Source organism: Fulmarus glacialis, unplaced genomic scaffold, assembly GCF_000690835.1.
Source record: "Fulmarus glacialis isolate BGI_N327 unplaced genomic scaffold, ASM69083v1 scaffold16310, whole genome shotgun sequence".
Taxonomy (NCBI): Eukaryota; Metazoa; Chordata; class Aves; order Procellariiformes; family Procellariidae; genus Fulmarus; species Fulmarus glacialis.
The window spans coordinates 22,000-48,816 of record NW_009187257.1 but is presented as its reverse complement, the minus strand read 5'-3'; the positions used below and the strand labels follow the sequence as shown (position 1 = coordinate 48,816).

The 26,817-nt window shown below is 47.3% G+C and overlaps 1 protein-coding gene across 1 annotated transcript; it reads left to right on the top strand.

The window, feature by feature from the left end:
• The first annotated feature begins 10,009 nt into the window (after window positions 1-10,009).
• On the top strand, window positions 10,010-25,186 carry ST6GAL1 (ST6 beta-galactosamide alpha-2,6-sialyltranferase 1). Its single transcript, XM_009574528.1, has 6 exons — window positions 10,010-10,048; window positions 11,166-11,847; window positions 15,745-15,842; window positions 21,275-21,376; window positions 22,624-22,798; window positions 24,637-25,186. The coding sequence occupies exons 2-6, from the start codon at window positions 11,217-11,219 to the stop codon at window positions 24,876-24,878; spliced, it is 1,248 nt and encodes a 415-aa protein (XP_009572823.1). The 5' UTR covers window positions 10,010-10,048; window positions 11,166-11,216; the 3' UTR covers window positions 24,879-25,186.
• Window positions 25,187-26,817: the final 1,631 nt, after the last annotated feature.

The following is a 26,817-nucleotide window of genomic DNA, read 5'->3' as shown; positions in this document are numbered from 1 at the left end:
CTGCTCTGCCGCCGTGCTGCGTGCGGGGCTTGCACGCTCAGCCCGCGCGGGTTGCGCTCGCCTGTCTGCGGTGCCTTCAGAGGCCGCTCGCAGGTGGGTCTGGCAGGAGCGAGCAGGAGGGTGGCTGGCTGTGCCTCTGCCCTGGCAAACCCAGGGAAGATGGGCCGCCCTTAGTGACACCCTGGGAGAGCAATATCCTGCAGCTTTGCTGCTGTGGGTAGTGACCAAGTTACTCCTGTCTGTTCGTGCCACAGGGTTGGCAGAAGGGGTTGGCATCCTTCGTGGTGGAGGCACGAACTCCTGTGTGCATGAAATTTCTGTGGTCTTAAATACCGGAGGGGAGAGAGCAGCCTGCTTCAAGGGGAGGTGTGTGGTTCAGATCCGTGGTGGATCCATCTAGTTGCCATCTGCAAGCTCTGCTGCTGGACTTATTTCTGAAGTGCCGACTGTAGGAAGCAAGCGATGTGTTGGGGAGAGGAGCTGGGTGGTGCTTTCCAGGCTTTACACCTGGTTTTCTGATAGAGGAAAAAGGCTAAAAACACTTGGAGTGGGAGATACTAAATAGAGTGGAGAGACACTAAAATGGCCTTTATTGCCTTTTTGGTCTCTCTGAACCTCAGTAAACTTTAAATGTGTTTCAGTTTCACACGCATGGTGTTTTCCTCCCTCCAGCAACTGTGTAGATTTGTTGCACTTCAGATCACTTGATATCATGCCCATAACCACACTGATCCGTCACTGGGATGCTGTCAGGGTGTGTAAGTGGGGAAGAAAAAGGGAATTCTTTGGATAGGTTGTACTTGGCACCGTGGAGCTGCCAGATGCACGGCACGCTCTGTTTGGGAGCTTATAGCTGGAGCCGGTGCTGGGCTGTGCCAGGTCCTCCATCCCACCCAAGAGTGGGCATTGCACGCCATTTTGGGAGGCACCTCTTTGGTCCTGCAAAGCGTTCTCCGTGCTGGATCCTTAAGCAGAGGACATAGTCTTGGTTTGGGAAGGAGGTACCATTGAACCTGTTTTCCTTTTCTAAGCATCTGGGGGGGATGCTGAGGGAAGAAAATAGCAGGGAGGTTTTAAATGAAGGCTTTATCAGGAAAGTTTGAGTAATGTTTTCTGTTTTTATAAATACGTATGCGAAACTTTGAGGGGGGGAGGAGTGTCTTAAGCTCTTTAAATATCTTTAAATATATCTAGGCACCCAGATCTGTGCTATATGTTTATATTGCCTGTGATTTATAAAATTGCATTTTATTAGGCAAGGTCACTTCCCTGGCGATGTTCTTGTGGGCTTATTGACGGTAGATAGAGTTGAAATGATGCTACAAGGGGATAGTATTGCCAGATGAATAAATCGGACTTGTGTTAAAAAAACAGAGCAGCACTTGCTGTTATTAACGTCTGAAGTCCGGCCATCTTGTGAGCCCCCTGTGCGAGGACGTGACTCGCTGAAGCGCCTTGGCAAAATGCATATTTGACATCTGCTACTGCAAATATTTTGACTTCTGAGAACCTGGCTGCTGCTGCTTGAACGATATCTGGGACCTTGGGGTATATGGATTTCTGCGTATCTGCTACCTCGGCTGCTCTGCTGCAGCCTGACACGGAACTTGGACTAGGGCTTCCTCGACAGCTTGTGCTGAGTTATACCCGGCTTTCCTCTGGTCACTTCAGTCTCGGTTTAACCAGGGGAACTGATGCTGGGTGGTAGAAGCGTTACCCATTTAGCTTACCTAACACTGTGGCTGTGGAGAGCAAAAGCAAGCATTTTTGGTTTGTGGAAAAACATCTGGTTATTGTAACGTGTTTTTTCCCGCCCCCTTTTCTGTCAGAGACAAAATAGTTAACTGTAATTTTGATGTTTTCACTTGTCTTCCATGCCTCAAGTTCATTGCATAGAAAGGAACTAATTTTGATTTTTGCCAGATAAGTAGTTGAAGTGCTTGTTAAATATTTTTTCTTATAATTTCTCTGAAAGTTACTTGCTTTGAAGGGCTCTAATGGGTGTCCATTCTAATGTTCTCTTTACTGCCGTCAGGATGTGCCTTTTTTCGCAGCACCTGATACTTTTTGATGAACGCTCTTGACATCTGTATGATGTCTCTCTTACATTATAAAGTACGGATTTCTTAGGGAAAACCAGTTTATTTTAAATGTAATGCAAGAAGTGTTTTGCCTAACATAGAGGGGTTTGAATAGTGCTTTCTGAAGTTAATAGCCAGAATTCCCGTTTTACTTCTGGCCTCCAGTGAAGTTGGCGTGGCGGAGCGCTGCTGTTGAGTGCCAGCCCTGCCGTCCCCGATAAGGATGAGCTCTGGGTACGAAGAGGAAAACCAAATCTCAGTAGTGCTGCTGGACCGAAAACTAGCAATGGTAAATGCACAGTTCTGCAAGTTTATTTCATTGTCTTAGGTTAAATTGAATTAGCTTCTTCACTGACCAAGTTGTAAAGAGTTATTCCATTGTCCTTGAGGAGGCAGAAAGACATCACGCCCACCTGCAAAAGGCTGGTGTCAGAGAAATATTATCCTGCAGGGTAGCGTAGCTGCAGCTGGTACAAAGTGTATTTCTTGTCCTGGGGCCATGGAATACCAATTATATGTCTTGGCATGCCATGGTGGAGAATTTGCGGTGATATTTGCAGAGGCATTAAGTCTGTTGACCTGCCACATGCTGCTAATTTAAAATAAAGAAGCGCTCCCTTCCTATTTCGAAAGATAAACATTGTAGAGAAACACATGACTGGGCGGGAAATGAAGAAGTGATTTGTTTGATTTGACGGTGTAATGTTCCATGTAAAGTAAATAGTCCTAAATGGGTGATCGCACCCTGGTCTTTAAAGCTGGGGGAGGTGTGTGTGGGGGATTTTTGCTGTTGGCTTCAGTGTGGGAATGGTTGTGATAAAGCTGACTCATAATAAAAACCTCACTTGTAAAGTCATGATGCTGGGTCCGGGTACGGGAGGAGAAGCAGTGCTTTTGGGAATTGGTGCTGTTCGAGCATGGTATGATGCACTTTCTTTCTCTTTCTTCAATTTGAACATAAACTGGCAATTTTAGAAATTGAAAAGGTTTGTTAACAGCAGTGGTCTCCAAATGTCTTGCTGAGTGAGGCTCCCGTGGGCATGTGCCCATTGTGAAATGGCTTCAGTGTTGAACTGCACTCTGAAAGCTCCCGTGGTGGCTGTCCGACCGCATCTGAACAGGAACATGCTGCCAGAGCCCAGGGCTTGCCTGGGGCACGCCGGCACCTCACACAGGTGGGGTGTCTTTCCTGTCCATTGCTGTTAACAAGGAATATTCAGCAGGCGTCTGTCTGTGGGGTAGGAAGCAGGGTTTTGTAATGGAGAGGTGCTGGTCCCACCAGCCGAGAGCTTGGTCCTGTTCCGGAGCTCGTAAACACGCTGTCCCTCTGGGCAAGTAACCCACCAAGCAAGAAACATATATGTGGTATTCTCCACCATGGCATGCCTTGATGATTATTTTTTCCTGTCCTAAGAGTTAAATTGACCTTCTATCTTCATGCACCTGCAAAGGACCCTGCAGTAGCCCATTTCTCCCTTAGCCAGCAGGGTCAGGACTTGTTACTGCTGGTCCAGGGTGATGGTTAGAGCTTGTGGCTTTGCAGAAGGAGAAGATACGCTTTTTGGTGTTAACCGCTTTCCTGACAGTGTTGGAGTGAAGGGTGGTAATGTGACACACTTGTCGAAGCTGAAGGTTGTTCCTCTGTGGATGCCAGTCTCTAAACAGGTAGGCAAAGGGACAGGAGGACCGTCCCTTTTACAGTCACCAGCTATTAGAGCAGCATGGCTGTGCTGTAACGCTGTTTGTGGAATCCCTGCCGTCTTCTCTTGGTACGTTGGTGTTGAAGACGGTCCCTGCACGTGCATGTTTGTGTCTGCTCCAGATCTGGGTCGGAGCACAACAACAAAGAGAGGCTCACTCCTTGGGAAAGCTGCTTCTCAGCCCTGTGGGTGTTGCTGGGCATACTGCTTCTTGCTGCAGCCATAACTGTTGGCCTGTCCTTAACTGCCTGGGTTACCTGGTTCAGGTGCCCTGGAGTGGATTTGTCATCGCCTATGTCTTGCTAACATAAAGTGGTTTATTACAGCTGAGCTCCAACAGCTCCGAAGATGCACTTTGTTTAAGACCATGCCCTGGTGTGGGCTGGTCCTGGGCCAGAGCTGCGCAGGCATCCTGCCGGGATGGCGGGAGCTAGAGGTGGGAAGCCACAGCAGCGCGGGTCGCCTCTTGCCTTGGGTCTCACCGAGCGGTTCTGCAGGTGCCTGGCAGAGCATCTGCAGCAAGTGAAAGCAAAACTGCTGCTTTTTAATTAGGGCAGAAGGGCAGACAGTGCGCGGCTGTGCAGAGCCACCCTCCAAAAACAACAGGGGACCTCAGAAAAGAGGGGGAATAAAGGGCTGGCACAGCCAGAAATGGAGGCTTCTGCCTTTATTAAATCGCAATGTTTGTTGACACGTAAAACCAAAATGAAACACATGCTTAAACTTTCCCGCAAAATCTGCCTCTCCTGTTCTCCTGGAGGATTTTTTTCAGCAGTGACAGCAGCATATTTTTTATGGCACATGCAGAGATTTTTAATGCAGGCAGGACTAATGGAATGATTTATTTCATTAGCAAGTGATGCTCCTCAACGCGTCATCTGAAATTTAACCATGTTCCTCACTTAAAACACTTCTTTTCCCCATTCTCCATGTAAAAATTCCTCATTCTCCACTTTTTTTTTTTGTTCTGTTTGGTGGCGTTGGAAGTTACTTAAATGTATGGCTCAACAGATGTTTTATTTTCACAGCACAGTGATGTTTCGGGGAAAAAAACAAGAATTGCTAGAAGGAAGCGAGTCTTCCCTGTTTATATATTTACAAAATTGAGATACACACAGTTGAATTAACAGGCCGGGCTAAATAAAGTATCAGAGAGATCTTCTGAAACGCAGCTCCACAGGGACAGATCTTTAGCTTGAACAAATGGATTATCACTTTTCATCTGATGTATCGAGTATATGAATAGCATAGCTTCTTCACTTGCAAAATGGCATGATCATAGTTTGTTTAATACTATAAAGGCTCTAGATAATTATTTTTTTTCCCAGGACAGGAATAGGGAATTTTAAGAGCAGATGTGGATTCGAGGTTACTTCCCGAATCCCAATTTTTTTTCTCCTCTTCAGTTTCCTTGGGTATGTTATTTTATTTTGAATGGAGGGATTCCTGCCCTACACCTCCATGTCTTTCGTCTTTAGGTATCCTCTTTTCACGTGCTTTCATGTGAACTCATTCTGCCTCTGCTACCAGTCACTGCTCTCTTCACAGGCGCTTTACAGAGGGTGCTGGGGGGAGGAAAGGGTTAGTACCGAGAACGTACAAAAAAAGAATAAAGAGGTGTAGTTGAAGTATAAAATGTTCATATGGGGGAGCATAAAATCATTCAAAAATACACCAGTAAAAGCTGGGAACAAAGCTTTACTGATTTGTATTTAGGCACAGCACAGTTGTGGGTACAGATGGAAATGCATAAATGAAGGAAACCTGGAAAGAAATGTAAATGCTCTAAGTTTAAATATGAAATTGTTATCATGTTACCCAAAAAAAGACTGAGGAACAACTTGCTAAAGTAAAAAGCTTTTGTGCATACATCAGAGGCAAGAAAGCTGCAGGTGAGTGTTGCTGATGTATGAACGGAGGGACCGAGGAGAGGCATAGTTGAATAGATGGATGTGATCCCTGCATGTGCCCATCCCCAGGGGTTGCATCTCTCAAATCGTCATTTAAATTAAAATAAAGGTGTTATTTGACATGATGGCATTTCAGAGGGACTCTGGTGGGATCCGTTGCTTCAGACCAGTAAACACAATAAAAATAACTAACACCTGTAGAATACATAAGAATTAATGGAGAAGTCTCATCATCTGCAGAAGAGTCACGTTTCAAATCTATCTGCCTGTTTCCTCTTCTCTCATTTTCAGAAGTTAGTGAACCTGGAGAGAGGGAAACAGCATGCTTGAATTTTCAAGGTTTTGGTGAGATTGCTTACCAAGAGCCTCAGGAAAACAAAAACCAAACCCTTAGCTGTCATGGGATGAGAAGGTTCCTGTCCTGGATTAGTGACTGCCTAGCGGGTAGGAAACCACGCGGTCAGGTTTCACAACATCACAGAAGTCCCACAGGGATTTGCTCCGAGATCTCCACCGTTGAGCAGCGATATCGGATCTGCACAGGAGGGTAGGAAGGGCTAGGTTATGGGCTTGGCTTTGTCTTCAGAGGGCTGCCGGGACCAGAGAAAACACCGAGCAGCTGCGGAGGGCTCCGGCGATCCTGGGTGGCTGGGCAGCGCAATGGCAAAGGAAGCCTGTACTAGCAGGGGTAAGATAATGCTCTTTAGTTGTATTTTATTCCTGCCCTCTGCCCTGTGCTGGGGACAACTGTCAGTGAGTCAGTGCTGCTTGCAAAATATCCTGAAGTCATTGCCGACAGCCTAGAGCTCAGCCCTTAGAAACAGTCAGGAAGGGAAATAGAAGTGGAGGAAGTTTTGGAAGGAGAACAAAGCAGCCCTGTTGTTATGTTGCTGCCGGACCACGTGGCCTAAGCGTGTGCAGCTGGGGTGTCCCGGTGTGCCTGCCTCGAGGGATGTTCACGGGCTGCAAACGGTGCCGGGGAAGTTGACCAAGAGAGTTGGAGCGGAGGTATGGAAAAGCTGCTGTGCAAGGAGGGATTGGACAAGCAGGATTCAGCCTGGAAAAACAACAAGTGGGGAAAGGAGGGTGTTAGGAGAGGTGGTGCAACCATGAACGACGTGCAGAAAATGAAGGCAGAAGGATTACTGTCGGTGCGATCTGGTTTGCCAGTGTGAAGCGGAGAGAGGAGGGGTTGTCTCTGCGTGGTGCGGGTTGCAGAATTCATTGCCTCGGGCTGTTTTGGGAAATGTGAGTGAGAAGCAATTAAACAAATGTGCAGAGGATGGGCATTGGTACAGCTGATGACACAGCTTTTTGGAAGCTGTGTGCCCTTACTGGAAGAGAAATATATTCCTACGTTTGTCTGTACTTATGTGGTTTCTCTGTGTATCTGCTGTCAGTCACTACAGGAGACAGGTAAGGGCCTGAAAGACTTTTTGTTTAACGAGGTGAAGACACTCTTGTTAGCAGTTTTAGGGTAAATCTGCTGTGGGTTGTGGAAATGGGGATTGCCTGGTGGTCTCTGCCAGGGCACTGCTGGCTGCAGCTCCCCGGGTGGACAGCAGCGTCTGGGACGTGAGAGGCGGCAGGACTTTCAGTCTTCTGTGCTTTAATGATTAAGACCTGAGTCCAGTGAGATGCTTGGATAATAAAGGTTAAGTATAAGAGCGTGTGGACAGGATATAATTCCCTGACTGCCTTGAAGATACCGCATCACTTACTCGTTCTCTGCACAGGATTAATTTACCCCCAGAGGACTTGCTGTGTGGGCTCAGCCTGCCAGCCAGCCGGCCAGCGCTGCACCCCACAGCCGCATCGGGCTCTAGGTTTCAAGAAGGCAGCAGCTATTTGTTTAAATATTTTTATAGGTTTGGGGGATTTTTTTGCCCTTTCTTTCTTGCTACTCATAGCTGACAACTTGTGCTTTGTGTAGGTGATAAGTTTCCGTCACCTCCAGAAGAGCACATTTGCCCTAACCGCTGTGATACAGAAGCGCACAAGTGACTTCCCTAAGGGTGTGGAAAGAGAGCACCGCCTGTGGGCTGTCCTACCTTGCCTGGAAGAGCAGTTGCCTTCCCGCTCCGCAGAAAAGGTTTGGTGGCAGAACGCTTGAGAGGGACCTCATGTTAGGACGCCACTTGTGCAAATGAAGTAAAATCATATCATGTGAAGTAGTAGTAATAATTAAACTGAACTGCAGTGAATCCATGGTGAACAAAAGGTACCTTGAAATGTTGTGGCTCTGCTAAAATGTACTTGCTTGCAGAACCTACCTTGCCAACTTACAGATCAAAACAAAATAACTGTTCAGGTTGCAGCAGCATGCACAGTCATCAAAGGTGGGGATCACATTGTGCTGAGTGCTGAAGGTGAGTTTTCCAGGTTCCTTTGTGTGGCCCGGGCAGGAGAGGATGTGTTGTGACTTGTTGGGCATCCTCTGCTTTGCGGTATCAGGAGGAGCGTCCCAGCAGGAACTTGCAATGAGCTGTAAGGTTGTTCCACCACGATGAACCTGCCACTCCTCTAGAGTATCCTAGCCGTGGGAAACAAAAGCTGATGGTACTGAGATGCGCCTGCTATCACCTACACCTGGAAACCCCTCAGGAGAGGCTTCTGAAATCAAAAGCCTGGCAGAGCCCTCGAGGGCCCGGAGCGAAGAGCTCCGCTTTGCAGGGCGGTGGGGCAGCCGGGGCACCTCCCGTGGCGTGGAGGCTCTGTCCTGCCTGTGCAGAAGATCTTGGTTGAGTTTCCTGGAAGCCAGACCCTCATCTTGTGTAAAGAAGTACAGCTGACTAAAGTCAGGTTGGGGGCTGCACGAAGCGTGGTCGGAGGGAGGTGTCGCAGAGTTTTGTCCTAAGCTGACACGGGACAACTCTGTTTCTCTGTCTCTTGATTTGGAAAACGTTGCTGTCCAAGCGTGGTTTGCCCGCAGAGCCTCTTGACAGCGTGGAGGCTGATTCAGCGGTGCTTTCCCCATTAGCAAATGGCTTTTGCAGTCTCCTGCCTTCAGGTGGCTCTTTCTGTTCCGGCGGGCACCAGGCAGGCACCCAGCGGGCTGGCCCGCCAGGGTCCCCAGCTGCGGAGGGGACGGGGGAGAGGCAGGGCTGAGAGTGTCTTGCAGAGACCACAGCAGAAGAGGAACTGTAAACAGCATGGGGAACCTTGCGTTAACTCCTCGCAGAAGAGAGCGCAGCGATGTCCTGCATCCCCTCCTGACACCCCCCCCTTCCCCAGACTGCTGTACCTCTGCGTCTGAAACCATACTGGCCAAAAAGACTTCAGCGTGCCTTTCTAGCGCTTGCTTCTCAAGCAAATGAAAAGTGAGATGGTCTGTCAAGGCAGGGGAAGTTATTTAAATAAAAGCTGGAATGACTTGTGCTTCTTGAATCTTTTTTTTTATTGTTGTTTAAGAACTGGAGGTAGAACAATCTTTGCTTTTTAATTGTGGGCTGCTCTGTAAGAAAACAAGTTGAGTTCTTAATAGAGTTAAAAGAAAATATAAGTAGTCAGGATTAGGATGATTTAATAATTTAGTATTTAATCCTGTGAAGGGTAGCATTTGTGATTTAGCTTATGTGGCATTGTACTGACTCAGAGTTCCTGCAGAAGCAAGTTACTTCTTGAATTGTATAATACTGTGAAATCTCCCTTTCTCTTGCTGCATTTCCTTGGTAGAGTGAAGCTGTAAAGTCTAAAATATATTTGTCTATTTTGTGAAGATCTGTGGATTAAGATATATGTTTTAAAGCAACTTTTCATACAACTCGCTCCAAAAAAGCGGGGAGTCTCCTCTGCATTTGAGGAAGAGTGCATGAATCGCCGAAGAATAGGCAGTAAGATATTTCCCTAGGAAAAGTTAGCTTTTTCTTTCCTTTCCTGTTTGTTGTGTTAAGCATTAGCATTGGGATTTTTCCTTCACTGTATTACAGGTGCATCCACTGCTCAGAGCCTTCTCTGCGGAGAAGGCTGTTGGTCTGGTGGGAGCATAGAGCAGGCAGCCTGCGAACCAGTTCCTGCTTTAGCTGAGAGTAGATTTCAGACTAATGCCCATTTTCAGTGGGCATTTCAGCGTTTAAAAGGCTTATGTGATGTTAATGTGTTTGCTGCTGGCCCTTCCACGCCTGGGGTAACAGCTTTTGTGGGACCGCAGGCTTATCTGAGGAAATACTTGCTCATCTCCACGAGCTTCTTCCATAATAGGTTTTTTTTTTTTTCCTCTGTTTTTACAGGTGTTTCTTGAACTCTTCAGCGTGTCACAGAACTGTTGTGTTTTGGGATATCCTGCTTAAACCCTGGGAAGAAAATCTGCCAACAGCCCAAAATGACTTGAGTTGGAGAGCTGCTGCTTTATCCACAGGTAGCGTGTCGGTAGCTCAGTAACTTCTCAGTACCACAGCTCAGCACTGCTTGCTTTCAGCAAGTTGCTCAAGGAGGGAGTTGTTGCTAGGATGGGTAGTGATCGGCACGTCTTTGTCTCCTGAGGAGCACTGGGACACGTGCTGTCTCTATACTGCTCCCACGTTCGTGGTCGCATCCCAGAGCAGCCACGTAGGGAAATGAGCAGCTGGCCTCCTGTCTTCTGTGGTCCCGTGTGCCACTCACGAGGTGTTTATGCCTCAGCATATGTTTCCTACACCAGCCCCTTGTGCTGCCTAGGTTGAGCTGCCCTTTGGGCCCTCCTTGTATTGAATTGCCCCCTTATAACATGATGGGAGCTGGAGGTGTCTGCTAATACGAGGTAGCGCAAAAGAGGACAGGCAGTGCTGGACAACAGGGTCTGGCTTTGCTTTCTCCGGGGGTAGCATGCCTTGAGTAATGTTTATCAAAGTGCATTTATGAACCCAAACATGCCTCAAACCCTACTGTGGATTAATTGGCTCCCAGCCACTGTTTAGTGAGGTTTCATGTTGGGCGTGCACTTAGCCCATTGCAGGCTTGCAGAAGTTCCCTGTGAAGCCACCAAGTGTGTCAGTACCAGGCTGGTGAAGCTCCTGGTGTTCACGAGCTCATACCTTTTTTTTTCCCCACAGTTGTACGCCTCATTATGTGCTTCATTAGTGTTCATGCCTATGGTCAAGTAGAAGCTCAGTTCTGGAAATGCTAGTGGTGGGATTTGGATATTGGCTGGCTGAGATGGGAGGTGAAAGAAAGCAAAGTGGAGACTTGCCCTGCTGCTGGTATGAAACTGGCTGTGTTAAACTTGACTGTCACTTGTGGAAGGGAATAGAAGAATGGTTTGAGTGGCAGTGGCCTCAGATCACCATTACATAGCATGCGATCGCTAAAGGCCAGCTCAAGTCTATCTGTTTGATGTTTGAGGTGGTGGACTTTGAAATGAGATCTTTAAACGACTTGAAATTTTAAAATTGCCCCTCTGTTCTCCCTCTCCCCTCCCATTGCCCACAGACTGGTATTTATATATATACGCATGCCTGTGCATGCAGCCCTGACTGAGGTGTGTTCCTCTCTCCCAGGACCAGCTCCCTGCCCGGTGTTCAGTGTCCCATTTGGATGCACCGTACACTATGGTTCACGTCAATGTGTTGAAAAAATTAACGTGTGTTCTTGTGGTGATACTGGTAGCTCTGACGGTTTGCCTGTGGAGAGAGACGAGAAGAAGCTACTATGTTCCTTTCAAGACCGAGAGCCATGCTTTGCAGGTTCACAGGACTTCGGAAAAATGGAACCCACTTAAATCACAGGGCCTTTTCCGTGAAGCAGCCAGTGAATTGAGTCAGATACCCAAAACTTGGCTTAGTAACCGCAACAAAGTAAAAGGCAGCACCTCTGGAACAGCAGAAAAGTCCAAGAAAGCAGCAGACTCTGTGAAGGTATGGGATAAGGACAGTTCATCCAGAAATCTTATACCCAGGCTGCAGAAGGTCAGAAAAAACTACCTGTCCATGAACAAGTACAATGTGACTTACAACGGAAAGAGGAACACTGCTAAACTCAGCCCAGAGAAGCTGCTCTGCCAGCTACGGGACAGGGTGAACGTGACCATGATACAGGGATCTGATGGTCCTTTTGATACCTCCGAATGGCAGCAATACCTACCAGGGAAAAGCCTCAATGAAACAGTGGGCCGCCTGGGTCGCTGTGCTGTTGTGTCCTCAGCAGGGTCTCTGAAATCATCTCATTTGGGACAAGAGATAGGTTGGTATCTTTCTATTCACATAAATTCAAATAACATTGTTTTATAACTTACGCTGAATAGAAGTAAGCTACTGTCACACTCTTACCAGTGAGTCTCTGCTGTGGTCACGAAGGTGTTTAAAATAAGTTGAAATATTATCCTTAGACTTCTTCTAAAGTTAGTGAACATTGCAGCCTAGGAGGAGATGGGAGTAATGATCAGACACTCCCGTCCTCTCTGAGTGCACACACCGCGCAGCGTAGGCTGCCTTCTGATGCCCTAGATCACAGAGCCTTAGACCTTGGGCAGACCAAAACGGGCAAGCCCCAAGGGAGTGGAAGGGGTTGGGTTGAGCTGAAAGGACATGACTTATGTGCAGGTAGTTCTATTCCAGCTGGTCCTTCCAATTTTCGTGATCGTGTTGGCATCACCAGAGGGTAGCACTAACACAGGGAGAGGTCTTGGTTCCTCAAGTGTTTATTTCTTGAGAGGACTTGCGATGGGTTGAGTAATGCCAATGTGCTCATTCCACAGTCAATGGTCAGAACTTTTTTATTCAGAAAGAATTCTTCAGAAGAGAAGTAAAAGAAAACTCTAAAGGGAAAGAAGTCCCACTGGACACAGCCCTGAGCAATCTGCTCTAGTTGACCTTGCATTGAGCAGAGGGGCTGGGCACAGACAATCTTCAGAGGTCCCTTCCAACCTCAGTAACGCTGTAATTCATGCTCATGGCCTTCCAAAAGTGGCATTGCTTCATTCTGAACCATAAGGCAGTGGCTGAGTTTGAGTGGCGCAGAAGACTGTGGAAAAACTTTACAGGGCTTTATTTTATCTCTTCTTTAGACAAAGTTTGGTGATGCTTTGGAAAGTCTTATCTGACCTTATTTATCTGAGGTTAATGTATTAATTAGTAAATGCCGAAACATAGGTCTTGTATTGTGGATTATAAAGAAGCATGTTTTGATAGCAAAGCATTTTGTGTCTTTAAGAAAGCAGCATGCAGGGGAAACTAACTCTCCAGCCGTCAACTCAGGATTTTGTGCCTGGCAGAAAATTCTCCTGTGCCTGCAGTTCCCTCAGCTTTCTTCATTAATTGTTGTTCGAGGCTCAGTTACGATTCACACTTTGCTGAACTGCAGCTTCACTGCAGAAGTTTTAAAGCCTATGGATGTTCTCTCTGATGGAAATTGTTTGCAGACTTCGGTGTGTCAATAAGTTCTCTGTTGGATCAGGTCCCTTTGGGCTGCACTAATTTGGAAGTAGCCTTCATCCTCTGAAACAAGCAGATGGCCCTTTAATACTTTATTCACAAATGACCTGGGCAAAGCCTTCAGAAGCGTAGTCCCCAGATGCTTGTGGGAAGGTCAGGGTTTTCTTCTGGTAGTTGCTCAAAAGTTTGCCCCCAAACTCCTATGTGCTCCACAGAGCTGGTGGGCAAGCGCTAGAATGAAGTTGAACAGTCTGAAGTGTGTTAAAATGCTATGAAAGATGCGATGAAAAAGGTAGTGGTGGTGGTATTAACCAGGATAGCATTGCCTCTTGCTAAAAATTATGGGTGGGAGTTGGTTGATGTAATTGTTTCCGCCTCTTACAAGTGTTTGAGGCCAGATAGGTCAAGACTTGGGAAGCCAATTCTGATTTTTTTCTTTGAGTACCTGTCTTGGCTGATTTAAGTGCCTCTTGAAGTTCAGTAGCTAAAGGTTTCCACAGAAGTGACCTTCTGTTGAACACTCCTCTGACATAGCTGGCTTGTGCCCGAGGGTGTCTTTGTTAGACTCTAGCATACTGATAAAACTGCTCGCTCCTCCATGAGGAGACCCTCTCAAGAGCTGAGGATGGTGTTTACGGCGTGTTGTAATGCAGTCCATGCAAGCGCTGGATTTGGTGTCGGAGCAGCCAAGAAGTTCCATGGGCTGTGTTCTGGCTGCGGCACAGCTGAGAGGACGTCAGATGTGGAAAGCCATTTCATTGTTCCTACAGCCGGTCTCTGAGCCTGTCCCCGAAACTGAAGCACCAGTTTGTTCCAGATCACAAGGGATGGATGCTGGAAAGGTCACTGTGTAATGTGCCCGAGGCAAATGCCATTAACCCCTGCTGGTGTCCCTGGCTTGTGTTCCTCACGCCTGGGTCGCAGACTGTAACCTTTCTGCTCAAGCAATCATCTCTGCTAGTGATTCTGCAGAGTTTTGGGCACTTGCAGCCTTGAGCTGGGCAGGGTGAATATTGAAGAATTCAGGAGTATTCAGTGTATTTATGTACGGTTTTTTTCCAGTTTTCACCTGATGTATTTCCACGTAGCAAAAGCCGTGGTTTTGTTGGAGGAAGGTGCCAAAAAGGTACTATATCTGACAGGCTTAAAATGAAGCATTTGCGTAGATGAGCGCAACAGATTCCTGAATTATTATTCCTTAAATGGCCAGGAAATACTTGTTCTGTGTAATTATGTTAAGATATCAAATGAGTCAATGTAAGGGAGGCTGGCAGAGCAGAACAGGGAGAAGCTTGTCAACAAGCAGCTCTTCTCTTACTGGACTCTTGGGGTTATTGGAGGTTATCAATTGCCAGTGAAAAGTCCGATATGGAAAATACTGAGTGCAGCACAACCACCCGGAGACAGAGTGCTTCAGAGAGCCAGCTACTCTGCTTGTGCAGTCATTAAACGCCCTTTTAAAATGCAAATTTAGGGCGTAATAACGCTTGGTGTCTGGCTGAAGTTATATGGAGAAATTATAACCCTGTACTCCATTGATGGAAGGTAAGATGTGGAGTTAAGGGTCTGTAGTGGTAACTATACAGCTGCTTCTCAGCATGGACACATTTTTTTCAGAAACATCACCTTTCTGGGTTTTGTGTGTTGCTTTGGAAGGGCTCTAAACAAGATCCACTTGTCTATGAGAATAAAATAGCTGAGAAACTAGTCTTCACTGCCAGTGATTACTGATCCTCCAACATTGCTTATGAGAACACCGCTGTTTTCAAGAAAATGATCTCGAAAAGGCCGGGTTCCGGACCAGGCGAGCCCTTCTGCCCTGGCTGGGGACTCGGCAGTTCCCCGCAGACCCAGCTGCAGCTGGTGTGAGCTGTGGTCGTGTGGCCTCGGCGCGAAGGCGGGGGAGCTGGTCCTGCTCCTGCGGCTGAACACCTCTGATCACGTAGAAGGTTTCCTGTCCAAATCTAGCCAGTAGGTATGGAGAAGCCGGGGTGCCGGGGTGCCGGGCACGTACGCTCTCTGTGCCGCAGCAGCAGCCTGGCTCCCTGGCATTACGGCAGCTTGGCCTGCTGTGCGGAGGCAGAGGAGGGTGCGGGAGGAATGCTGTGCTATCTTAAGAGATGATGCCAGCAGAGGAAAATGCAGTGAATCCCAAGGCGTGTAACAAGCCATGCCTGTTAAATGCACAGCGGTGGTTTTATTTCTGTAATGTGGGAGGTATGCTGGCAGGCTGAAGCCAGCTTCATTTTCCACTGTGGCTGTTATATGTGTTTCTTAGGCTGGTCAACCTCCAGGCTGCAAGAGAGGACACTGGCTCGCCATTATTTCCTAGTCCCTTAGTTTGCAGCCAGCCACATTGTAAATTAATTATATATCAGTCTATCTCCTGGTGAAGTGTTTGGAAGGAAAAAGAGGGAGAGGGAGAGAGATGCCATGTTCCTCCGTGCAGAGCAAATGCTAGGGCTGCTCTCTCAGCCTGCTAGTGGATTGTAGTTTGAAAAAGTGGATTTTTAAAAGTGTATTGATCATGAAGTTAGACGAACAACTTCTTCCACAGAATCTGGCTTGGTATTTCTAGCTGTTAGGTGGAAAGTCAGGGACTAGCCAGATTGTATTAGAAATGCAGGTGAATAACCTATTACACATCTCTTCTATCACTCAAAAACCAGTCGTTAGCTCATGGGTTTTCACTCTGTTTTGCTTTCAGACAGCCACGATGCCGTCTTGCGATTCAATGGGGCTCCTATCAAGGGGTTTCAAGAAGATGTGGGGCAAAAGACAACAATTCGTCTTGTGAACTCCCAGGTAGGTCTGAGAAACGTGTGCCAAATGGGCCAAGCGTGGCAGAGCTGCGTACCTCCCCTGTGCTGCCTGGGAGCTGAGCAGCAGCCTGAAATAACAACACCCGCGGGGCTTCTGGGTTCATCTGCTGCTGGGAGGTCTTTAAAATGAAATTGGGGAGAATAGGGCTTTTTCATCCGATTTCTCCTGTCCCTAGCAGATAGCCGTAGGATGGGAGCATCCTTCCTTGTAACAAGGGACAGTTGGTAAATCTGAGATTACTGCAGTTAAACTAGCATGTGCTAGCGAACCTGCAGTAGCTTGCTTGCAATTTACGGCAGGCACAAGGTAATTTGATTTTTGGCTTGGCTCAAAGCCTCTTTGTTAGTACAGGCAGGCCAGCTGCATGCTCACTGCTGTGCTTTGGGAGCGTGAGGCAGGAACGGCACTGCAGAGCAGCTAACACTGCTCAGCAAACCGAGGTGTGCCGAGAGACGCGTTGTGCCTGCCCCAGAGATGGGTATGAAGAATGAAGGAAGTTCATTTGGCTTTTAATAAAAGAACAATACTTATTTTCTGCCCAGCGATGCGGCAGACTCTGTAGATAACACATTAACCAGGGCTGTTAAATGACTGAAGACAATTGACAAAGGACCCACCGTTAAAGCTGTAGCCTGCACGCAGCCAGGAGAGGGTATGGACTCTGGTGGGTGAATCGCAGGGTCCAGGACCTCATTGCAGAGCACGGCAGAAAGTACCTTTAATGCAAGGCATTGCTCACCGAGTTAAATTTTCCCTGACTCTTTGAGAGCTCTTTCTAGGTATGAGGCTGTCCCTCTGCTAATTTTCTTTGGACTTCAGCAGGCTTTGAAGCAGACCCTCAGTGGTCTAGACCCTCCACGTCTAGCAAGACTTTAGCAGGGTTAGTATGCCACCCGTTCAGGAGCAGAGCGGGACCCACAGCGGAGACCATTGCTGCTCTAGGTACATCTGAGAGGGTGTTTGTGCCCTGCTTCCACATAGCTGTTACCCTTCGTGTTTGCCCATGTCGGGGGGAGAAATTTTCAAGTGTACGCATGCAGAGAGAAGAGGAAATCACAGTAGTGTGTGCCGGTGAGGGAACGGAGTGGGACAGTAAAATACCGCATAGGCCGGGAGTCGTGGGATGAAAGGCCTGGTGCGGGGCTGCAGCGCGGAGTGCGAGCACCCCCTCGCCCCGGGAGAGGGGGAGGAGGCCGCAGGGGGTGAGCGGGGCAGAGATGGGGGACTGAAGTGTAGCTTTTGTACTCCAGAACGGAAAGGCAGTTTCCTTTCCTCACCCCAAAGCTAAGATTTATAGGCCTGGAGTTTTCTCATCCCCTCCTGGGTGAGGGGTCCAGGGCACTGCCGTGTAACAAGGTTTGAAGTTTCTCAAAGCAGCAGCAGGAGCTTGGCCGTCCTCGTGAAAGGCAAGGCGTGGAGCTAGCTTGTAACCAGTTTCCCTAGTTCATTTTGTGTCTTTTGAAGTGTGTTTTTGCTTCTTGTGCGAAAGCTGTTGCTACCTCTTTCTGCTCTCAGGTCTCGCCTTCCCCCCTTGCTGCGGGGCTCTGCTGTGCTGCCGCTCGATTCCCCCGCGTTAGACCGTCCCGTGTGGGGCAGTTCGTCCTTTCTGACCCAGTCTGGTTTTAGCAGACGTATCTGGCTGCTGACATCCTCCTTCCTCTGCCCTGTTTGGCCTCTCAATTTTCTTTTATCTTTCCCTTCTGTATGTATTTTTATGATGTCAGATAGGTGTTATCACTTAAGAAAACTTTATCTGGAGGATGTGCTCATTGCCAAACTTACTGTGATATGAAGCCGTTTGCCAGCAAAACCATGTGTGTGACCTGTGTGATCCCCGGGTTATCTGCACGGGGAGGAGAGTAACAGTATGATTGTACAGCTGTAATATAGCAGTAATAAGTCTCTGTGTGGATGCTTTTATTTTGGATTAAGTGTAGTTACAGCCATGTTGTTACAGTGCTTCTGTTATCCATGCAGATCAGCCTGCAGCCGTGGGTGACGCTTTTCATCTGCCACCACCCCCTCTGAATGGAGGCACCATAGAAAACTTCAATTACAGGGAGAGCAAAATTTTTGCAGTTTTTGAGGCGAAAGTTAAGTGAAAATGCAGCGTTGATCTCGCTGTTAAACAGGGCAGAAGGTGCTCTCCATGTGAATAGTGCAGGAGTCTAAACCAAAGAGCTCTCATTGCAGTCCCTGTTATCTTCAGGGATAACTGGATTGGGAGCCTGGTTTTCTTCTGTGTTTTTATTTGCACATTTAATGGTTCGGTGCTGTTCTAGCCTTGGCGACATCGTTTTAACCTTCTTGTTAGTGGGTTGCCTGATTGCATTTTGTTTTCAGCTGCTTGCAGGCATCAGGTACTGCTGGAAAAGCTATAATTTGTTCTTGTTCTGTGTTTGGCTTTTCTTATGTTGTCAGTGGTCACAGGGAGCCGGGATGGGATTGTGGCTTGGCTGCTCTCATTTTGGCTCTTACTGTTGAATCTTCCATCTATTCCCAAAATGAAGGAAATGGGATCTCCTGAATCTAATCTGTCAGAACTAGTCTGTACTGAGTAGTATCCCTTTGGCATGTGTGGCCAGTGGCCCTAAGTTGCTTGATAACTAGTTGAAGATACTTTTCTGTAATTTGCTGTCCAGTCTCTAACACATATCTAGGGGTGGATGGTTTTAACAGTTTGAATCTTCCATCTATTCCCAAAATGAAGGAAATGGGATCTCCTGAATCTAATCTGTCAGAACTAGTCTGTACTGAGTAGTATCCCTTTGGCATGTGTGGCCAGTGGCCCTAAGTTGCTTGATAACTAGTTGAAGATACTTTTCTGTAATTTGCTGTCCAGTCTCTAACACATATCTAGGGGTGGATGGTTTTAACAGTAGAGTGGGATATCTTGTACATCTGTGTGCTGGGAAAGATTAATAGATTGATACTGGCAGGGGGGGAGAAATTTGGGATCCTCAGATCTGAGGATAGGCTTGTAGGTTGACAAGCTTGGTAGCTGTTCTAAAGAAAGATATTCTTTAACATTGCCTTGCTTATTTTCTTAGACCTTCACTGGTTCATCAGTACCACTTCCTTTAATGGCATGTTTTCCTGCAGTCTTATGCAAGACATCGATTTGCCCTGGGAAAGCGCTCGCATCTTGCAAAAATAAGGGCTGAAGAGTGTGCGGGGGGAGTGCCAATGTCATTCTGTAGGACACAACTCCTTTTTGCAGAGCTGACCAAGGACCAGAGTACCTCATTCCTCCCAGCCCTTGTTTACAGTTCTCCTTGGCTGGCTTCTCGCTGTCATGGAGAGCACTCTCCGCTTTGGCTGCGTTTGTTGTTACTGGCACTAACGAGCCTGCAGGGAGGAAGAGAAATGAGATAGCTCACCACTGGAATGGAGTAAGATTGTAATGGGAAAGGGGAGCATGTTTAGATTACAGGGCATTGACTGCGGTAGCCGGAGAGAAGAAACTCATTTTGATACGGTTGATAAACCTACCAGGAGGGTAGGAGCTCTATTAGCAAGATACTTGCTAAACAGTGAGTTGGCTAAAGAACAAATGAACTAGGAAATCAATACATCAGTTAACTAATTCGGATCAAAAAGCTGGGCAAGACACATAAGTCATGTAGCAATTTAAATGAATTTAACTACTTGGAAAGAATCAGTCGCTATTAAACAGAACCAATAGGCTCTAAAGGTGCCTGGGGAGCCAGATTCCTCCAGCAAACAGATTAAGTGACAGACAGATAACTGGTAGTGCCAAGGACCAGCTCTGTGCTGTGGGGAAGGAAACAGCAAACACCTTGTGGCTGTGGAGGCGCTCCCCCCCGTTTCTCATCCCTTTGCTTTTGTGCCTGTCACAGCTCTCTAGGGGTTTGCTTGCCTCTCGCATGGCTTTGCTTGCCTGACCTTTGCTTTCGCTGATGCTCAGTCTCTCTCGAATCCTCCTTTCACATGTTTCACAACAGAAGAGTTCCTGAAAGATACCTAGCCTTTAAATAGAAACAGTGAAATGAAAATAAAGCGCCCGTGTTCCTTGCCCTATCCCTGTCCCGTTGCGGTGCTCCATCCCGCTCGTACCTGGCTAAGGGGACGGCTGGTGCCAGCTGCCGTGCCCTCTCCTTGCCTCTGCCTCTGGTGTCCGTGGACCCGCGGCCGCAGAAGTTCACCCAGCATGCTCCAGCCAACGAGTGGCCGAGGTATTTTAGCTACTGTAAGGAAATGAAACCAGGCAGTACACGTGGTCAAGGCCAAAGCCTAATCCCGCAGAGTTAAGAACAGATGCAAGGAAACCCTTTTCAGTTTTGGAATAATTTGCATCTAGGCTGGCCAGAGCGTCCTTGTGCTCTGGTTATGGGGACAGCTGGGAAGGCAGCCTGCTGCTGGGGCAGCCGGGATACTCAAGGATACGTCGGCTAGCTCTTACTTAGATCCGTGGAGAAAATCAGGGCAAATGGGAGCTGATTTTTATGATGATGCTTTTCTTCAGCAGATGTTTACGAGCTATGCCTGTATGGGTTATGCCTTTGGGTGGGGAGGACAGGAGATCAGTCCCTGTCTCGTTTGATTCTGACTGTTTGCTTTTTGCTGCAGACCTGGCTTGCCCTCAGGCGTCACGAGCTGTGACGGTTGTGTCCAGGCTGTAGAGGGCAACTTCTCTGTTTGAACCGCCTGGTGTTGTTCGTTTGGGAAAGCCTCTGGTGGAGCAGTCTCTTTCCACTGATACTATCTAGCCCGTGTGCTTTGCTGTTGTGGCGCATTCCTTCTCATCGCTGCTCTTACAAGATTCAAACCTCCCTTGCCCGAGTTGCATCACCCTGCTCTGGAGAGGCAAGGTGGGGCTCACGCGAGGGTCGGTTGGGGTGCCGTGGTCTCTTGTCTTTTGCACCGATGCTCTTGCAGCAAGTTGGCCCAGCGCTGAGCCCTGGCTGCCTGAGTTCGTGCTGCTCAGGAGAGACCACCCACGTGCAGACTTTTTTTGGTTCAAATGAAGTTTCTTGATAAAGCCAACAGTGTGTTTGCATGAGGTTCTTCCTGGACCGTCCTGGTGACTACTGGCAGCAACGGATGTTCCCACCTGCTTCTGGTAGTTGTAGCGATGGTATCCATCATACAAGCTGGGTCACTCTGCGGGTCCTGTCCTTATTTTATTATTGAAGATGGGTAGAGAAAACCCTGTAAAGCATAATGGCAGTTTTTCGTGTGACTCTCCCCTAAATCCTGCGCTGCTAGGTAGGACTGGAGTGGGCATTGGAAGGGCATCACTGGGGGTTGTGTCCTTGCCTGCATGCAGTGGGATGTGCTCAGTAACTGGCAGTGGGGTGGCTGTGGCTCTATTCAGGTATGTTCTGCTGCTCAGCTGCCTGCTAATTCTGACAGCATACTGTATTTTATTGTATTTGTTGTTGTTATTCAAGCTTGTAACTGTTGACGAGCAGCAGTTCCTGAGGGAAGCACTATATAACACTGGAATCTTAATTGTCTGGGATCCAGCACCGTATCATGCAGAAATTCATGAGGTAAGGCTGAGTTTTCTGTAAATAAAATCAGATTCATATGCTTTGAAGTGCATCTGTTAACCCACTTCCTCCTAATGTGGCCTTCTAAGGCCATTCTTGTTTACCTCTTTGTTATCACGGATATATCCGTATGTGCTTCTGAGAGTATCCCATGCATGGGTGCTCCTAGGGAAACACTTACCTGTTCCAGATCCCTGTGAAGGGCCTCAGGCCAAGTGTAACGGGTCATCACCTTTACTTTCCCATGGGCTGATGCCGCAGGGAGGAGGTCGCTGCTGGCTGCAGCGGTTGTCATCTCGTCAGAGGATAATCTACTCTTTCTGACAGTTGCTGTAAGATTTGCTGATGGTTGATGCTTGGATATTTCAAGCACCGGTCAGACATGAGGTATACTTGATGCATTATGAACGGATTGGGAAACCCTCTGAAGATCTTAGCAAATGTCTCCTCTCTGTGTCAGCTAGGCTTTCACTTGTGGGTGTTGCAATCCCTCTAGCATTCACTTTTCATTTTGCGTACAAAAGGGCGTTATTTGATAAGTGATGAGCTTTGGAGGCACAGGGTGGAAGCAGGTAGGAGTGAATAGTCCATTCTTTACTTTTATATTAAGCTCTGTCTGTAACTGAGAGGTCTTTGCGTTCCTTTCTCTGGACTGCATTTCTTATGTTTATTCTTGTGCCTAGTCCCACACTGCCAGGAGACACGAGGGTGTATGTACAGCATGTTTTAAGAGTCAGTAAAACCAGGATGGGATATTTTTAGCATAGGGAAAAATCTCAAAATTACTTTAAGAAAACATAAACCCTTCCTAAGTGTTTTTATAGAAAGGGGAAGTTTTAGGATGCAAATCAGCTCAGCCTGGTTTAGGAGGCTGTGCTGGGGACGCTTGCCTGCAGAATAGGATGCTTTGTACTCCAGCATGGAGAGGGGTCGGGGTCTGTACATTTAAGGCAGAGTTCTCAACGTCATCTGCTGTTGGGGAGTGCAGAATGAAATTATACAAGATGCTGATCTCATTTAACGGTCCTTCACTGAGATTTGGGGTTTCCCTGCTCCGTTCGCTAAGTCAAGTCACCACCGTGACTCGAGGGGCAGGGGAGGTGGTGGGGGACAGAGGGAGAGTGTGTGTGGGTACAGCAGGACCTTTTCCCCTGGCAGCAGCAGGTTCACTCATCCTCATTTCCTGTTGGTTATGCGGAAGAGTGGGCTAGAAATAAAAAGTCTGACTTCTTGTTTCTGTTTTGCAGTGGTACAGAAAACCAGACTACAACTTTTTTGAAAGCTATAAGTCTTATCGTAGTACACATCCAGAGCAGCCCTTCTATATCCTGAATCCAAAAATGCAGTGGCAACTCTGGGATATTCTGCAGGAGAATTCCATGGAGCATATTCAGCCTAATCCACCGTCGTCAGGAATGCTTGGTAAGATAATTGCCCTCTACACTTCTCGTTCAGTTTGCAGGCAGGAACTCTCCAGGATGCCTTTTTTCAAAGACAACTACAGATTTATGGTGCTTATCAGAGTTGCTTTTACAGTGTTTGTCTTTGCCAAAATTTAAGCTTCCTGTCTTTAAAGTAGCAGCTCAGTTGTGTTAAAGTAAGCAGTTTGCAGCACCCCTCTGAAACTGCAGTTACAAACATGGCCTGGTTCCATGTGGAAACAGGAGAGGAGATTGCAACATCGAGATGGTCTCTAGGATTTCTAGTTTCTAGCACCAGAGAATTCCCACAGGGTGCAAGAAGAAGGATACGGCTCCTGCGGGCTCACATCTTGTCAGGCAAATAAATCTGGTTACTGCAGATGAAATCTAAGTGCTTGACCATTTATGCTTTCCATATATAAATATGGAAAAATATATATAGCTAAAGACTTACTGGGGGGGCTGGGGATGGTCAGACTGAATGGTTGCCCTGAAAAGTTCAGCGATACTCCCCCTTACTCGGCATGCTAAGGTCTTGTTTGTCAGCATGCTGAATCCAGCCTCTCAGCGAAGCGGAGCATTTTACATTCTGCTGTTGCAAAGCTTTTCCTTCTTATCGGAGAGCACATCTCATGACCAGCTGAATAAAAAGGAGTGAACTTCTCAGGAAGTTCACGTGTATTTGAAATCACAGCATAGATGTATGGTCTTGTTTGCCACGTGAATGTTCAGCTGCTGTGCTTCAGCTCCTCCTCTGCTCCCGTCTCTGCTCCCATCGCTGCTGGGGCACAGGCATCCTTCTACCTCTGTGTAAACAGAGTCACTTCTTATTTTTGCCAGTCAAATGTCTAGTTTTCTTCCACAACCCTGCTCTTGCCCAGCACCTATTACATCATTGCTGGGATATGTGCAGAACAACTGCGTAACAGCATAGTCAATGACTTCAGCAGCAAAATTGTTGTTAACTGGAGTTAGGGGCTTGAAGGCAGGCACCGGGCCACGTCAGACAGCAAATTCCTCTGTGGCTTAACTTTGGGCCAAGTTACCTGCTTTGCACCTTAGTTAAACAAGTGGTTTCACAGATAGGTTCTTCTAATGTCTTGTAAACTGTGTTCCTCTGATCATGCATGGTCCCTGATGTCTCAGATACTGCATGAATTTTCTGTGATATGATACATTGGTCCTATTTCCCTAGTATAGTCTTGCTATTTCTTGCACTTGGAAGAAAAGTAGCTGCTAACTCTGGCTTACTTCTGATCTGGCCAGAAAGTTGACAGGTCTGTGCCAACACTGGCATGAATGTCCTCAAGTGGTTCATGTGCCTGTCAGAAGACACAGGAGGGCAGCACTGCTCTGCTGCAGGGGAGCTGGGGAAGCCTGAGGAGCAGGGGTTGCTCAGTCTCGGTGAGCCATCTCCAAGCACAGTCGCTTTTATATCCCCTGCGTTCACAGGAGGCAGGTGGGGAAAGGGTGAAGGTCTCATCTCTGCTTACCCAAGCAGGTTTGAGATGGGCTGTTTGGATCAGCCTAGGGTTGGCAGACGCCCAAGTTTCCATGAAGGTCACGGAGAATGGTAGTGCTCTTAAAAATTGGCCTTTTGGTGTGGCTGTCGCTGTAAACAATCTGGTGTAATCAAGTCAATCATAGGCTTTGCAAGAGAGGGCTTCAGGAAACAGCCCCACCTGGCCAGACTTGTTTTCTCCCCCCCTTGTCTGAACGTTCAGAAAGGAAACCCTTCTCCTTGGAGCTGGATGCTCCTTGCTGACCACCTGTCTCGCTGGAATGTTTGATCTGTTCTCTGGTTTGACATGGGGATGTCTGCTTTCTTTCCCTCCCTAGGCATCGTGATCATGATGACGCTCTGTGATGAAGTGCACGTGTACGAATTTCTCCCTTCCAAACGGCAGACGGACATTTGCCACTATTACCAGAAGTTTCACGACCGTGCCTGTACAATGGGAGCTTACCACCCCCTCCTGTTTGAGAAAAACTTGGTGAAGCATATAAACCAGGGCACAGATGAGGACATCTATACTCACGGGAAAGTTATTTTGCCTGGCTTCCGAAACGTGCATTGCTAGCAGATGAGTTTTTAGTGTGTTTAGGAATTTTTCTTGACTGTCAAAGCACTTTTTAAATCAGGGTTGTCAAATTTGTTAGGTCTAAGCACTGGTGTGTTTTGACAGCTCTTCCATGTTGCAATACTTGCTCTTAGGACTTCGTTGCCTAACTTCTCCCAACTGTAAGGTGGTGTTAATACATTGCGGTACGTCCACGCGGTATCTGCATGAGCCACTGCAATAAATATACTCCCAGTGGAGCCAGGCTCATGCAGCAGGTGGATATCTCTGTCTTCATCTCAACCGATGATGGTGTATGGGAGACGCAGGAGAGGCTTTCTAAGCAGAGTTTACACAAGTCAGGATCAAATGCTGAATATAGTTCGGTTTGCTTCAAAGGGGTTATGACAACCAAAAACCTGGTCCATTGAGAAATAGGAAAAATAATTTAAAACTTGTTCCCGTAGTCCTAGAAGCTCTTTGGAGCAGGGCTGATTTATGGAAACACTGTCAAAGCTGTGTACTGATAAGCTAGTCTTAGTCCAAAATATTTGATTTTATAAATAGTTTGTAAAATAACCATGGCAAATTCCTTTCAAATTGTAAGAATTCTGAAATCATTGCGGTGGCATTTTTGGCAAAGGAAGAGGGAGGCAATTCACAATTCAGTGATTCTTGCGAGACTTTTTAATCTTTTTACTTTTTTTTTTAATCGCTTAAAATAAATTTCAGTGAACATTTACTTCTCCAGTACACTGCTGTGCTTGGTACAGAAGAAGCCTTATTTCAAAAACATTTTGGGGAAGATGCTCCAAAGCGCAAATGGGAGAACTCACTGGAAGTCGGTACCTCTTTCCAGCTCTCTGCTGGTCTACTTTTGCAATTATCGGCAAATCACTGGCTTGATTGCTGTCAATGATTGCTGGCTTGTCTCTGTTAACAGAAATGCCACGTAGCTGCTGGCCAGATGAGTTCCAGTTCTCTGCAAGCTAACCGAGGTGATCTCTCAGTTGCTGTGCGCTTTCTGAATAGGTGGGGAGCAGTTGCGTTACCCCTGTGCTTCATGAGCGGTGAGGAGCGAGGGTGTGCTCTGCTTCTCATGCTGAAACACAGGCAGAATTGAGGAGGGCAGCTTTTCCCTGCTAGAGGGGAAGCAGTAGCTCTGCAATCTCTGTATGTCAGTGAGAACGCCTTCCCTGTCCTCTTCCCTACTGATGTGTTTCACGATGTCTGTAAAGAAAGCTTTTTCTTCTCCTGTTTTGAATAAATCCTGTGAAGTCATTGGCCCGTTCCTGCCTCGGTGACACCAGTGTAAATGTCGTTGCTCCATGGCCCTGGGGACTTGTGCCAGCCTTGCACCAGCGCAGGCAGAGCTGGGAGGGGAGCTGCTCCCCTGCTTGTTTCGGTAAGCCCGAGGCTCTGGCCCCATGTTGGTGAGAGGGCCGCTGCGGAACGGTTCCTCCAGCTCTGCACGCCCATCTGTTGGGATGGATTGGATCTGTCAGTGTTTACAAATTGTATGTCGTATATATATACATGGTTTAGTGGGCATGGTGGTGTTGGGTTAACGGTTGGACTTGATGATCTTAGAGGTCTTTTCCAACCTTAATGATTCTATGATTCTATGATTCTATATGTAAAAAAAAAATTCAGGTCCTTGTCCTAGTGCCCCTGAGCAGTAGTGCAAGAATGCGATGAAGCCCGTGAGCAGTTGTGTCTTGTTAAGCATTCATTTTCACTGTTAGGGAAGGAGAGGAAAAGCCAGAGGGGTTGTTTGGGAGAACCATAGCAAACCTCTCTCCATCTCCACTCTTAGTTTGTAACAGTCCTACCTCTGGCCCTTGGCTCAAGGGGTTGCCTGCCACAGCGATTTGCCTTCTTAGTATGTCTTTAGTTGGGATTCGAATAGCTTCTGCCTTTTTTCCTAGGCTGTCTCATTTGTTATTTCTCACAGTGTTAT